The sequence below is a fragment of the Sinohyriopsis cumingii genome, chromosome 2, assembly GCF_028554795.1.
Source record: "Sinohyriopsis cumingii isolate HCF-2022 chromosome 2, ASM2855479v2, whole genome shotgun sequence".
NCBI classification, from domain to species: domain Eukaryota; kingdom Metazoa; phylum Mollusca; class Bivalvia; order Unionida; family Unionidae; genus Sinohyriopsis; species Sinohyriopsis cumingii.
The window spans coordinates 66511726-66526408 of NC_142962.1; the positions used below are offsets into that span (position 1 = coordinate 66511726).

The 14683-nt window shown below is 35.9% G+C and overlaps 1 protein-coding gene across 2 annotated transcripts in view; it reads left to right on the forward strand.

Moving 5' to 3' along the window:
* Positions 1-14683, forward strand: part of LOC149805078 (ribonuclease Oy-like) — a 50672-nt gene that overhangs the window by 20313 nt on the left and 15676 nt on the right. For both annotated transcript variants that reach the window (XM_089947140.1, XM_089947146.1), the window contains exons 8-9: positions 3877-3925; positions 12262-12333. In XM_089947140.1, coding sequence (XP_089803266.1) covers positions 3877-3925; positions 12262-12333 — 121 coding nt within the window. The remainder of the gene's footprint in view (positions 1-3876; positions 3926-12261; positions 12334-14683) is intronic.

The following is a 14683-nucleotide window of genomic DNA, read 5'->3' on the forward strand; positions in this document are numbered from 1 at the left end:
CGAAATGCTTGGGGTCCATTACGCATAATTATCTGATGGTCAGTAATACGAAGTTCATCATTAGTTGGACATGTGTCACCCTGCATTTGCAGCCTTGTAAACAAAAAGAAACATACTTTTTCTAAAACCGTGGTGGTTTGAACGGATCTATCCGTAACTCGATCCGTTTACTGTCAAACCTGCCCAAACAGTAATCTTTATTTAACAGTCAGAGTCCCAAAGGCCATTCCAATTTCCCCAACAACCCCACCCTCCTCTCCACCCTCTCCAGCGCGGATTTTCTTTTATGAAAACAATGTATTAAACGGTTACTTGACGGCAGGGTCTTGACTAACTAAACGATGTTTTTAGAGTTTACTGCTTTAAGCCGAGTGTATCTACCATACAAAGGAACGTTCATCTTCCTAATAAAGTACGTTGTTTAGGTGAAGACGGATCATCTGAATTGATGTGTAAACATGTATTTCGTACTCAAGTCAGCCTGTCAGTTTTGAGATTGGCAAATCACATTGTTATTTTAACAAATGAATCAAACCACAATATTTATTTAACCTTTTTCCACTATAATATCAAAATGATAAATGTAAACATTGATTTAAAAAAAAATAGGATATCATGCCAGTTGTCTAAAAAATTCATAATGCTGCCTCAAAAACAACAGTTTTAAGAAAGAGCTCATAAATGTTTAAGGATATGGGTAAGTTTAGCGGGAATTTTCCTCAGAATAAAACTGATTAAACATTTTATGAATATCCATAGACTGAAGCAATTCCAACAACACCTAAACAGCAATACCTATATATATATATATATATATATATATATATATATATATATATATATATATATATATATATATATATATATATATGTATATATATATAAACAAAATAATAAAATGTTGTGTTCGATGTATTATATATTTGTTCAAAATCTAACATGAGGTCAATTTGTCAATTTGTCCTTTTCCCATTGGTGGTTGTTTTAAACGGTTTTGATTTTATATATATATATATATATATATATATATATATATATATATATATATATATATATATATATATTGTTACGGGGTAGCGTTGACCGTTAAACTTCCGGTGACCATTCAATAACTCACTATGTTCTTATGTTCTCTATGGCTGATAAACTCTCATTAGAGTAAAGGTCCAGTTGAACTTAGACCCTAACTCCAAGAGGTCTCTGATTCTCTGATGAAGTGGGGAATCCTTACAATAAGAATGGGACTAGTGATGAAGTGGGGAATCCTTACAATAAGAATGGGACTAATGATAAAGTGGGGAGTCCTTACAATAAGAATGGGACTAATGATGAAGTACAGAATTCTTACAATAAGAATGGGACTAATGATGAAGTGGGGAATCCTTACAATAAGAATGTGACTAGTGACGAAGTGGGGAATCCTTACAATAAGAATGGGATTAATGATGAAGTGGGGAATCCTTGCAATAAGAATGGGACTAATGATGAAGTGGGAAATCCTTACAATAAGAATGTGACTAGTGATGAAGTGGGGAATCCTTACAATAAGAATGGGACTAATGATGAAGTGGGGAATCCTTACAATAAGAATGGGACTAATGATGAAATGCAGACTCAGATTTAAGTTTTTTCATCTGGTTTATTAACATTCACAAACTTTCATGGCATTAAAATTTCAAGATTCAAATATCAGGTGCATCACTTCCAAATAATAACTCATCGATTTTATATCACAGTGGTTATGTGCAGTTCGACAAACATAATTAAAGTAACAGCTTTTATGATAGACGTTGATATCAACATTTATCAATGTCAAAGTTTAGTGTTCAAATGTTATTTTTGTTATTATTGTTTACTTGTAGACTTTGAAACATTGGCCAACTTTTCATTAATTCATATTAGTTAATTTCAAACAGAGCTTTGAGAAACACTCAGTGGCTGTAACAATAATAACTAACAGCATATGTACAAAGCCTTGAGACACATCCAATGGCTGTAATAAAAATAACTAACAGCAGATGTACAAAGCCTTGAGGAACACTCAGTGGCTGTAACAATAATAACTAACAGCATATGTACAAAGCCTTGAGACACATCCAATGGCTGTAATAAAAATAACCAACAGCAGATGTACAAAGCCTTGAGACACACTCAGTGGCTGTAACAATAATAACTAACAGCATATGTACAAAGCCTTGAGACACATCCAATGGTTGTAATAAAAATAACTAACAGCATATGTACAAAGCCTTGAGACACACTCAGTGGCTGTAACAATAATAACTAACAGCACATGTACAAAGCCTTGAGAAACACTTATTTACTCTGTATTCAAACCTGCACTATTTATCATTAGTATTTTCATTATTATTATTATTATTATTATTATTATTATATTGAATTGTAATAAACATCATTTTTGAACAAGGTCTGCAAGAAACACTTGACTTGACCTCACAGAATCGTAAAATATTGTCTAAAAACAATATAACTGATAAGCAGATATTTAAACTGAAGTTGCTCATTTAAAAAAGACAATAACATAACAATGAATCAATAATTATCCATAAAGGTTTTATTACACATATTTAGATTTCACAAGTTAGTTTTAGAGCTATCCAAAATTTACTATAAAATAAACATTATTTCCATTGCAGTTTTTTATATAGGTGTTGTGAAATAACTATGAATTCTGATCCGCGGAAAATAATAAACAAAAGAGTTCCCTTTTCTTTGCACACATCTTTATATGGTATTCGTAGTAAAAATAGTAAATGATTTCGCACGCTCTGTCTAAACGTACGGAGCTCTTAACGTGACCCTCGGAAACCTAAACAGGTCCCAGTAGAGACGCTGACAAGCCTTTTATACTTCCCGCGGAATTCTGCAGAATTCTGCACTTGGCAGGGAAAATTCTACTGTTCGCTGGGTAGCAACCGCAGGGAAACAAATCAGCGAGCGCTTGCTTGCCGGAGCAACCGTACTTTGCTACTGATAGCATTCCCGGTATAATACTAATCGTGAAATTAACGAGTTAAATGGATGGCTTATTATCAACTGATATGGGAATATGAAATATACACGAGAATCATTCCAATCGTCGTTTGGTATTGAATAACAGTAGGTATTAATTAATAAATTAATAGTGTCCATCAATGTTGACAACACCCACCCACCTAGCTCCGATGTCGTAACCCCGTCTACTAAGTAGAGGCAATAGTATTAGTACTACCACTCACTTTGCTTCACCGCCGAAAGCTTTACGATGAATGAACCTAATTTGTAACCGTTTTAAAAAGGTTAAAGACTAAATTGGGGTCGTCCATTAATTATGTCAACAAAATGGGGGGGGGGGGGGGAGGGGGTTTGAAGAAGTTTGACAATTGTTGAGGGGGAGTTCAAGATAAATTGACGTCAACAATGTTATTTTTTTACAAAAAAATCAGCCACTATGCCCATTATAACAACTGAGGAATATTTGGCTTCCCTATGGGAAGATGATAGAAGCTAGAATATAAACTCTCGATTTTTTCATGAATTCAAAGTGTTATAGTCAATTTGAAATCTGTTTAAGAAGTAAAAAAAATGTATTAAAATTTATTTGTAGACCTTTAAATTTCCATAATTCTATTTTTAGCATATTTTTAGCATAAAAGCCAGCCGTATAAAATATTGTTATATATATATATCGAATAATGCAAACTCGATATTTTCATACTTATGCATTTGAGAAAATTATTGTGACTCAAGACTGATGAAATTTCACCTCTGTGAGAGACGGTGGGGTGGGGTGGGGTACTCAAAGAAGAAATTAATTTTTTCGTATTGAGTGATGAATGTCCAAAATATTACTTGCTGATTAATTTTTTATTTCAGTATTCTCTCAAAGCATAATGTTCCACCAGCGGAGGGAAATCCTTACAGTGTAAGTTGATTTTTTAAACAAAATCTACGTTGATTATTTCGAAACATGAATTGTGATGTTTCTTGGACATTTATATTGTAGTTATCATTCTCAACTCTGTGTATCAGCATATTTCTATAACAAGTTATCTGTGCTCGCGCTTTCATGTATCTAGTTATATGTTATAGGATTAAATGGGCATGGTTGGGTAGATATCAATGTGTAAATTTTACCTATTCACTCACACAGTAAATAAAGTCAGTAGGTCTTGTGAGTGATTAGGTAAACTTTACCATGATCATTTAATCCTTATACTTCCAATTTACTTTCTTTTTGTCAACATATTAGAAGATTTTATTAGCAAAGCGTTCACTTTTAGGTAGCTCTAACTTTTCTTTCATTAGCCTGTTCATTGGGATAGTATGTTGTTGTGGGGTTTAACGCCATTTTTCAGCACAGGATAAGCTATACATGGCGGCCAGTATTAATGGCGGAGGAAGAACCCGGGTAAACGCCAGAAAGAACCACCGACCCACGAGAAGCTAGTGGCAAGCTTTCTCACATACCCATATAGGCCGAACCCGAGACTCGAACGCACGCAGACAGAGGTGAGATGGCAGTGATCCGTAACGGTGAGCGCTTTAGACCACTCGGCCACTCGCGGCCCCCATTGGGATAGTATACATAGTTCCATCTTCGTTAGCGAAGAGTGGTCGATTTTTATGTAGTAATATATGGTAGAGTGTCAGAACGGGTCATGGCAGTCATCTAAGGAGCTTGTTATGATCATTTTGTATCTATTTACAAAAAAACAAATGGCTGATGCTGTTTAAGCCAGGCTATTCCTGTTTTTAAAATACGCTTGCGTAAGGCTGGTGTTATTATAGTATCCGTTGTTCTTGCTTTCTGCGCATTTCGATCTTTCAGAAGTAAACTCGTATCCATTTTAGTGATGTCCTCAGCTCGTGATATGACCCTGACCTTTAACAACTGCTGGAACATGTTATCGATGCGAAATGCAATAAATTCTGGAGATCGGCTTGTAAAGCCTGTTATTTGCCTTCCTTGGCAAAAGAAGAGAGCATTTGAGTGCAAGAAGGTCTTTTCAAATACATCGTTTTTTACTTCTAAATGGTGATTTTAATCTGGGGTTTGTAAATTTTGATCTGAAGTCACAGCTGTGGGTGGATGAGGGCTTGTTGTTGTCATTATTATCACATTAATTGATTTGATTCGAGACATTCTTAGACATGATGGTCTTAAAACAACAAATAGAAAAGAGTTAAAAGCAACAAGCTTGGTAAATTCAACAAATAATTTATTTCCCTAGAATACAAAGTGAAAATGCAAAATACGGAAATTGCGGTAATGAGAATGAAATCCGAAACCTTCTTTTAATTACAGACAAAAATCCAAATGATTATCGTTCTGAATATACTTTAGTAGAAATCCAAATAAAATCCAAATCCAACGCTGGAATTGTTGATGTGACTGTGATGGCCCAAGTCGTCCTGATGTGACAAGTCTTAATACAATCCAAGAATATACCGTTTTGAAATTTCATTATAAATTCGAGTCTTTTTTTCCAAAATGATTTTTGAAGAGCACTTTCTATTTCCATTCGTTAGATATTTTAAATAAATAAATTGCCGCCCAAATCAACTACAGGATACAACAATCATATTGCTGATTCTGCTAAGATCTTACAGCACGAATGACTAATTTTCAAATAAACAAGATTTATGTTTTAAACTAAGTCGTAAAATGAGACCCCAGATAAGGGTAAAAAGTAAATTGTTCTAGAAGAACTTTGTTCCGATTTTAAGAAAACTCCGGTTGAACATTTTTATAAACAGTTTGCACATTGATAATGCGTTATTGTTGTTGTTGTTGTTATAGGGTTTAACGCCATTTTTCAGCACAAGATAGGCTATACATGGCGGCCAGTATTAATGGTGGAGGAAGAACCCCGGGAAAACCCCGGAAAGAACCACCGACCAACGAGAAGCTACTGGCAAGCTTTCTCACATATCCACATTGGTCGAGCCCGGGACTCGAACCCACGCAGACAGAGGTGAGATGGCAGTGATCCGTGACGGAGAGCGCATTAGACCACTCGGCCACAATGCGTTATTGAAATAGAGTTTGCTTCATGCTGCTCGACTTGTACTCACGCTTACGATCTCTACCCTTCTCCCACGCGCGGGTGCTAGGCAGAGAGTATTTTGGTTATTTTATAAATGGCAGGATTTTAAATTTCAATACCCTTTTTCTGTATAAGGGATAGCATTTCCACTAAAATGTTAATTAGTCCCAGAAGACAAAGTCATAACGTGTCTTGTATATTAGTTTAACATATGGACAAAATCATTGTCGTAGGAAGAGTACATTAAACTTAAGAAATTTTCATTATACAACTCGTATAGGATGGTTAGACCTACCAGCTCACATATACAACCTTAATCACTGCATTATAATATATTTGAAAAATTATTTTCAGTTGATGCATTTTAATATAGCAAAAGGAGTTCAGCTTTTGTATTTTAAGCTAGCAAAATGAGTTCATTGTGATCTACCAACTGCTGTTCATTTCTTTTACGCAGAAAGTGTATGAATTGGCATCAAAAAAGATCGTGATTAAAGCTGACTCTAAGACCAAATGGTAATGGTCATTTTGCATATTTCTCCCACCCAACCACGGTGAACCACCCCCAACAAAAATAAAAAAAAGTCGCAGAGAAAACCGTTTTGCAGATTCCGTAATAAGCGGTAAGATGTTATTTTGCTTGAACGCCAGAAATTGCACGTGTAAGTGAGGGCTCTTAGTGTTTATCAACAGTAGTTAGTGTCAGTGTTACTGGTCTCTGATTTTTGCTCACAGGCACTTTAGGACATATCGATCCATTTCAGCGTCCTCTTTTTTGTGCTTGTTATTAGAGTTTTTAAGTATTCAGAATTCATTCAGAACATCCCGGACCTTTTCTGTCAAAAGAAATAAATAAATAAAAAAAAACAAAAAAAAAAAACAAGAAAAACCCCGGATATAATTTACCGCCATCTCGAACTATATTTGGAACTACATTTGTTCACATAATACAACGTGGTGGCTGAAGGAGACAAATTCACAACTGGAACATTATCTAACCTTCCTGTACCAAAATATGTGGCACACTTAGCCGAAGGCTAATCGCCAAACCCATGCTATTTAAAGGTATTCCATCAACTGCTCGAGAGGTTATTTCTCAAGTTGAAAGAAATGACCAAGCGATCTTAGGATAGACTGGTATTTTGGGCGATTGGAGTGTACTGCATTTGTTACGATAGTGAAATCACAAGATTCCTTTGATTGTGACTTTGTCTCTTTCCTCCGCCAAATTGTTCCATGAGAACAAAATTATTTCAGAATATAGTTTTCAATGACAGCATATTGCATACGAGCTTTCTTTCTTGCCTTGAAGGAAAAGGTAGAGGATGTACTGATTGGTATTTTGGGGAGTTGTTTTTTCTTGAAGTAAATGAGCACTTCCGTATTGGACTGTTGTTTTCAAGTTCACAAAGAAAGGGTTACATAACAGATGCAAATGGAATGGGGTGCCGTCAATATTGGATCGTCTTTCTAGCCATTAAAATTACTTTATAATAGGAGAACACAAAACAGTACACGCTGCAAGAATCTCATTTTTTCTTAATTATATCCTGCCCCCTTTCCACATTCAGTGCATCCATAGTGGGGAGGGCAAGGGGTTGGGTGGTCAGCGCACGTTCTACAAGAAAAAGAAAAATAATTTGCTTAAAATAGATTGATCTTATTTGCTCCAAGGACATCCTTCTTTACTCAGATATGGCTTCTAACATGTGAATACATCGGACAATTTTACTTCGCATTTCTTTTTTTTTTTAAATTTTTTATTATTTGGAATGTAAAGATATTATGATTGTGTTCAATTTAAAAGAGCTGAAAATTATATTTGAAGACAATACAGCTTAGATGTACGTGGGTGTTTTCCCGCCTAAAAATAGAGCTTAACCATGCACAATATGGTCACATGATGTATCGAAGTGTAGTATGAGGCTACCAATAGCAGTTAGTCCTCGTGAGAGTGAATTTTGATAGTTGCACGTTAATGTGGTAATAAAGGACTAGTTATTGCTGTCGCTTGTGGGATGAATTAGTTTTAATTCACAGTATGGAATTATCAAGGGAGTAAAGTTGCTTAGATCCGCTATTTCAGTGCAGTAAATAAGGCAAGTGATTTGGTGTGTGATGGGATTGTGGGGATCATATTAGTATGTTACCAAGTGAAAAGTTATGATGTTACTGTCTCTCTCTCTCTCTATCCATCATTGTAGATAGATATATACAGCGATTAAAATTGCTCTGCAGAGAAATGTTACCTGTGATTCAGAGCAGTTAACGTACTACTGGGGAAACTTATGATCAATAAATAATACCAATTAAATCTATTTTTTTAAACAAAAATGAAACAAGAAGTGATAGAGAATGTGTTCAAAAACACCATAACTTCATATCGACAGTAGAGAATCTATTCCCTAAGTGGAACGCCCATTAAAGATGGGTAAGTAGTACCATCAACTGTATATCGAGGTGAAGCGGATGGAATTTTGCAAAGAAAAGTTGTTCTATAATTAAAAAGAAACTCCGTCTTATGAAGATAGATGATATTTATAATCGAATAACATTGTGTACAAGTGCGGTAGTATGAAAGAGCCGCCAATCTAGAGCAGCTTATTAATTTGACAGCAGCTGATTCTTGTAAAGAAGGGAACTATGATGTCTGATCTATCGGGACTCGCTTGGTATATATCTAAGAAAAATTCAGGTATAGCGGAAAGAGTGTGTTTTCTGGTGTCCGCTTTAGCGCTCCAAAGAATAACTGGATATAAATCTTTATAGACTCGTAATGTATGTAGATATCTAATACTTGTAGAATTTATCTTATGCTACGAACGATTATCAGTGGTCATTCGTGTCATTAGCGTAGTGATGTCTCACCAACAAAATACGTTTACAAAAATTATTTTTCCACAAAAAATGACTATTTCACAAATGGAACTTTCTTTAATGGCAAATCTTTACGATTAACATTTCTCTAGACATTACTTTCAAAATCTTCATGAAAAGGTAATTAGCTTTTTCACGTGAAAAGTGTACGCCAATGCAAAACATGTCAAAAATGATTATATGTTTCTATTTTTCATGACAAATATGTTCTGACGAGTCTGGTTTCTTAACGAAATAAATCACCAATCATCGAAATGGACATTTACTCTTGCACTCTTCTTGTGGTTTGATATAACCAGCTGTCACAATTGCTTTGGCGAACGATGCCAAACATTCTTTTTGGCATCTTAGTTTCATAGACATAGTTGTTGTGCAATTTCACATTTATCACGTATAGTAACACCCATAAAAGGTTAATTCTTGCACAGACCTTCAAATTTGTATCCAAATTTAAGCGTGAAAGACAAGAAACATCTTATATTAAATGATAAACGCATTATAACGGTTTCATGCGCTATTCCACTCACGTCATCTTTGATACATTGGAACTGAACAAAAGCAGATAGTACATCAAAAGTAAAATTATTGTACTTGATCATCCTGTTCTGATCCAAAGAAGGATTTGAATTGAAAAACACGTTTAAAAGCCATTTGTAAATGTTTCTATCTGAATCCCAATATGCATATTAAGGGGGGGGGGGAGAGAAAGAAACACCATCAGATAACGACAGTTTTTGCTTTGAGACGTATGCAAGAAAGCCATCAAAGATATTACCTCAGCTTAGAATATCCAATGAATGTCGCAACCACCACTTGTTCTCGCTACTCGCATATAAATGTCCGTCTCGTAACTGTTGTAAAGATTGGTTCTCTGGGCGAAAATGGGGGCGCCACTAAAGAAAATCGCCCCCGGGCGCCTCAGTGCGGATGCCACTAAATAACATTTTTCCTGGGCGCCTCAAATTCTGGTACTGCCACTGTCTGTATATGATATCAAATTTCTAGGTATGTGACTGAGTCAATCTAACTTTAAAAAGACTGCTTTGTCTGTCTCCGTCAGCAAAAGCGTCAAAAGCAAAGCCACGTGCCTGGCCAATAAAGCAGCATACTTAATTGAAAAACAAGCAAAGAATGTTCTAATGATTTTATGTGCAAATGAATAGCATTAATCACAATTATATAGTAAGTTGATAAACTTTCAAAAACGGCTTACCTACCAGCTTTTAGTTATTATATATTAGCCTTAAATGATTGATCTTTTGTGTGGTACAATGACTTCAGATATGCCTTTTGTCAGCCGTAATCTGTGTCGGTGCTTGCATCAAGAATAGGGTGCCCTTGGGTCAACTTCCAATCTTTGTATCACAAACCAGATCACTATAGTAATTAATTTGTTCCAGAGTGCGTCAGGAATTTAGTAGGTAGAATATCATTCCAAATTATAAATTAGAAGAGGAGGTTGTGAGATATAAAGTGAATCCTTTCTCTTTTATGGACGACTGGATCCGTTCCTACATTGAAGTTGATCTTTACCCTTTTAGTTGTTGTTGTTGTTGTAGATTTAACACTATTTTTCAGCACACGATAGGCTATACATGGCGGCCAGTATTAATGGTGGAGGAAGAACCCGGGAAATCACCGGAAAGAACCACCGACCCACGAGAAGCTACTGGCAAGCTTTCTCACCTACCCACACTGGCCGAACCCGAGACTCGAACCCACGCAGACAGGTGAGATGGCAATGATCCGGAACGGTGAGCTCTTTAAAGGACACACGGTACTAATGATATGGAAAAATGAGTATAGATGGGTTTGGCTAACCACGATTGGTTAATAATGTATGTTATGTTTTAGGAAAAAGAATCTTTTGATAGCTTATCCTAGTTGTAAGTGACAAAAATAGAGACATTGTTTTATTGATGGAATTTAAGTCCTTTAACAGTCTTGAGTTTGGAACAATCATTACTAAAATTAGCACGTGACTCTTTGGTGCGGAGTTGAAAGCACATATTTCAAACACATGCAAGTCCAGAAAATGCCGCGGCTCATATCCTTTCCTCTACACAGTACAGAAGCTGACATCCAGGTTTCATCTATACTGATAAATATAGGTTTGGTCATGAGTACTCAAACAATTTTAAGTTATTTAATTTTTAATATCATGGTGTATGCATATGTTTACTATGGGAACTTAATTAGTACAGTGAGTCCTATAGACAACTCGGGACCCTCATAGAAGTTGATAATGGTAGTAGTTAGTATAGTAATATTGACCAGTATAGTATTTGCTGTTTATAAATATACAGACATTCGATACGGTAGTAATTTGCATCATATAGCAGTGCTTAGCACACTAGTAACGAATTTGTTTGTTAAAAACTTCACTCCATTCAAGAAATAAACGAAAATTTAGATAATGACATGGCATAGTTGTGTGACTGTCCTAATTAATTATGGTGAAAATATTTTTAAATAATTACACCAGAAAGAAAAGTGAAAATCTGCGGGAGGTGGAAGGTACTAGTGGGAAGCGAAAATCTTGGGCTATGATTAAGATAGAAATAAGGTGTGGAATATCCCAGTTCACCACGTATTCGTATAACGATAACAACAAAGCAACACTGAGGTCAATGTAGCACGTTCATCTGTGCAGAGTAAACTCATAATTAACTTTGGGGTCGAGAAGCAAAGTGTGATGAGCGTGCTCTCACTGTATATGTGTCGCTATAGGATGATTTGTAACTAATTTGCACAATTTAAAGATAGCTAGTTACGTTATCAAAATATTCACTAATTGTAGATAATATTTTATTTGGACCACAAAATCAATGGTTTCGACAATATTAAATAAGTAAAACTGGAAGGCGTATAAGGATCTTGGGTAACAAACTCATCTTTTTACATCGGTAGGCGTTGAAACAAAATACAGTATTATCATTTTAGTTAAATATAGGTTTTGGGAAGGAAAGCAGCTTTCACATGTATCATTAACCGGGAATATTCAGTTCATTAATTCATAAGCGTATATATCACCTGGTTAATGGCGAGTGTTCGTAAATGCATATAGATAACGCTCCACCGCTAATTTCTTAGTGGGTTAGAGCGTCCGCAGCGGATGCGGATGGTCTTGGGTTCGAATCCCAGCCAAGTCATACCAAAGACCTATAAAAATGGTACTTACAATTGCTTCGCTAGGCTCTCTCATACACACATAACTTCCCAAATACTCTCTCTCTCTCTCTTTCTGTTTGCATGCAAGGCTGTCCTTACTCAGCAATATCTCTCATATTTCATGATCGATAATGTAAAAATACACATGAAACGTCTATTTCAGCCCATGCTTATCTTGAACATCCTAAAAAAGAACCTTGGCCATGTTCCGTTGCTCGTGTGTGTCGAGGACAAGGTAGGGTTTTTATTTTCCTTGTTCAACGAGTTAAGCTTTCTCGTGAACATCCAATGCATGCTTTAGAAAAGGACTTTGTATGAATATATTAGGACTTGACGGCACATCAGCAAAAAATGTCTATTTTGTACCAATTAAAGGTAAAATTAAACAAAAGTAAAAATGACGAATTGCACAGAACGTCAGGAAGATACACCCTTCCAAGAATTAAATAACAAATATGAAGTACAACAAAATAAAAGGTAAAGATGTTTAAATGCTGTAATAGGTCTAAGATATTTTGGGACTTAGAATATTTATATCGTGGCAAGCAGAATGTACTAAAAAGATTCATTCAGTCTTGGAGAAAATTAAATGTTAAGCTATACAAGGTGAAATGTCCGAGTTGTTTAATTTTCGCAGTTTTCTCACTTAAATGATTTGGGGTTTTTTCCTTCGCGATTTCCAATATTTCCCTTGTAATGTTCTGTTTGTTACTTTTTCATTTCCTTGATTTGGTCATAGGTCACAAAAATAACGAACAACAGGAAGATATTTAATTATAACGTGTATAGCAAAGTGAAAGCTAAACTATGGCACAAATGGCAAGCAAGTTTCTCATTCCAAGAGAAAAATCTACGTAGTGAATGGGGGCACTCTACAGACAATGGTAAAAGGCATTACAGACACCCCCACCCCCCGGGCAAATCCACGGACAAGGCGAATTTAACATGGCAAATTGAACATAGGAATGTACAGGGAAAATGGATTGGGCCTGTCTACGGACTAGGGAAATTTAACATGGGGAATATTGGGCCTGTTGACGGACAAAGGAAAGTGGAGTCTGTATAGCGTCTGACGTAACGGTATTGGTAACACCGTTGTAACCATGGGAGGTGATGTCACAGTACTGAGCAAAGGAGTGGGACTTAGATTTATATAACACAGACAATAGACAACATACAACATGTAACAGACAAAAATATTTTGAGGCAAGAAAGCAATTCTTTTCTAGACATGAGTGGCCCTGAAAAGGGCCTTTGGGTTTATGTTAACATTATTCCGTTAACATAGAAGGCATCGCATAGGACTTCTTCTTTTCCTCAAACTTTGTCTGACTTCTGGTCCGTAAATCAGAACCCTCTTCAAACAGCCTTGTCTCTCCACATAAATTCTTCTTTTCCAACCGCTTGTATCCGTGATCTTGATAATTGTCCATGATGATTTCACATGCATGGGTAAGTCCGTACAGAACAGCATTGACGATACGAGAGTAGAGGATTCTACTATGCTGACACCTCTTATTCTCATCCCAACACCTTTAATTGGTTAAGACTTAGAAGTGACATCCTGGTTTTCTAATGATGCTTTATGCTTTGTGTATCCCTGTCCACCTATAAGGCGTTACAAGTTTGTTTGTCTCCAAGAAGAATAAAGATAAAAATTTGGTCAGGGTTAGTCTAATTTTTGTTCGTCATATGGTAGAGTTTAAATTATCCCAATAAAGTTTGGTTGGTTGTACTCCCTTCCCTATACCGGGGCTGGCATTGGGCCTGGTTTCTATCCTTCCTTACTTTGAACCTAGGGAAGTACTATCCACCCTGGGGACTGTTTAAGTCCCAGGGTAGTTTTCCTTCCCTTTCCCTGTTGTTTTAATATTGAGTAGTGACTCTGCCAGAGTCATTTTAGTCCAATGCGATGTGTCCTTATGTGTGTTCTGTTGTATTGTGTCCCCTTTTTCGTGCATGGACGGCTCTATCTAGGTCAAATCTTCTATGGTTTGTTTTCTTATCTGTGTACAATTTTGAATTGTATCCAAAAATATGTGTTAAAAAATAATAAAGTGTCTATATGCATAGTATCTTTGTACCATGAGTGTATGAGTTGCATTTTGTTATTTGTATCTAGTTTTTCTATATGCCGTGGCATATTGTTGTCCAATTATTTTTGTATTGTTGCACCTTAGTGCCTGAAAGAGGATTGAAATCTTCCATCACGTGGACGTGATGGAAACATTGTTTTGTGCTTTAAGCTTTTTCTTGAAAATGCCTTAGCACCTGATATTGGGATTGAAGTTTTCTGTGTTAGTCCTACATTTCTCTCTAGCAATTTCTCTTTAGAGTGCACATGTATGATGGCATAATTATCAAGAGAGAGTTATTCTTTTGTTAGTTACAATTATGATTTAGTAAAGTTGTATAATTTTCTGGTGTATGTTTCAAATCATTTCATAGTTACTTTTGAAATACCTTAGCATCCCAAAACGGATCGAAAATCTCTATCACACGGACTTGATAGAAAACATGTAGGTGGTGTGTTTAAGTTTTTTATTCTGTTGCGGAAGTACCTAGCACTTCTGTAGGGATTGAAA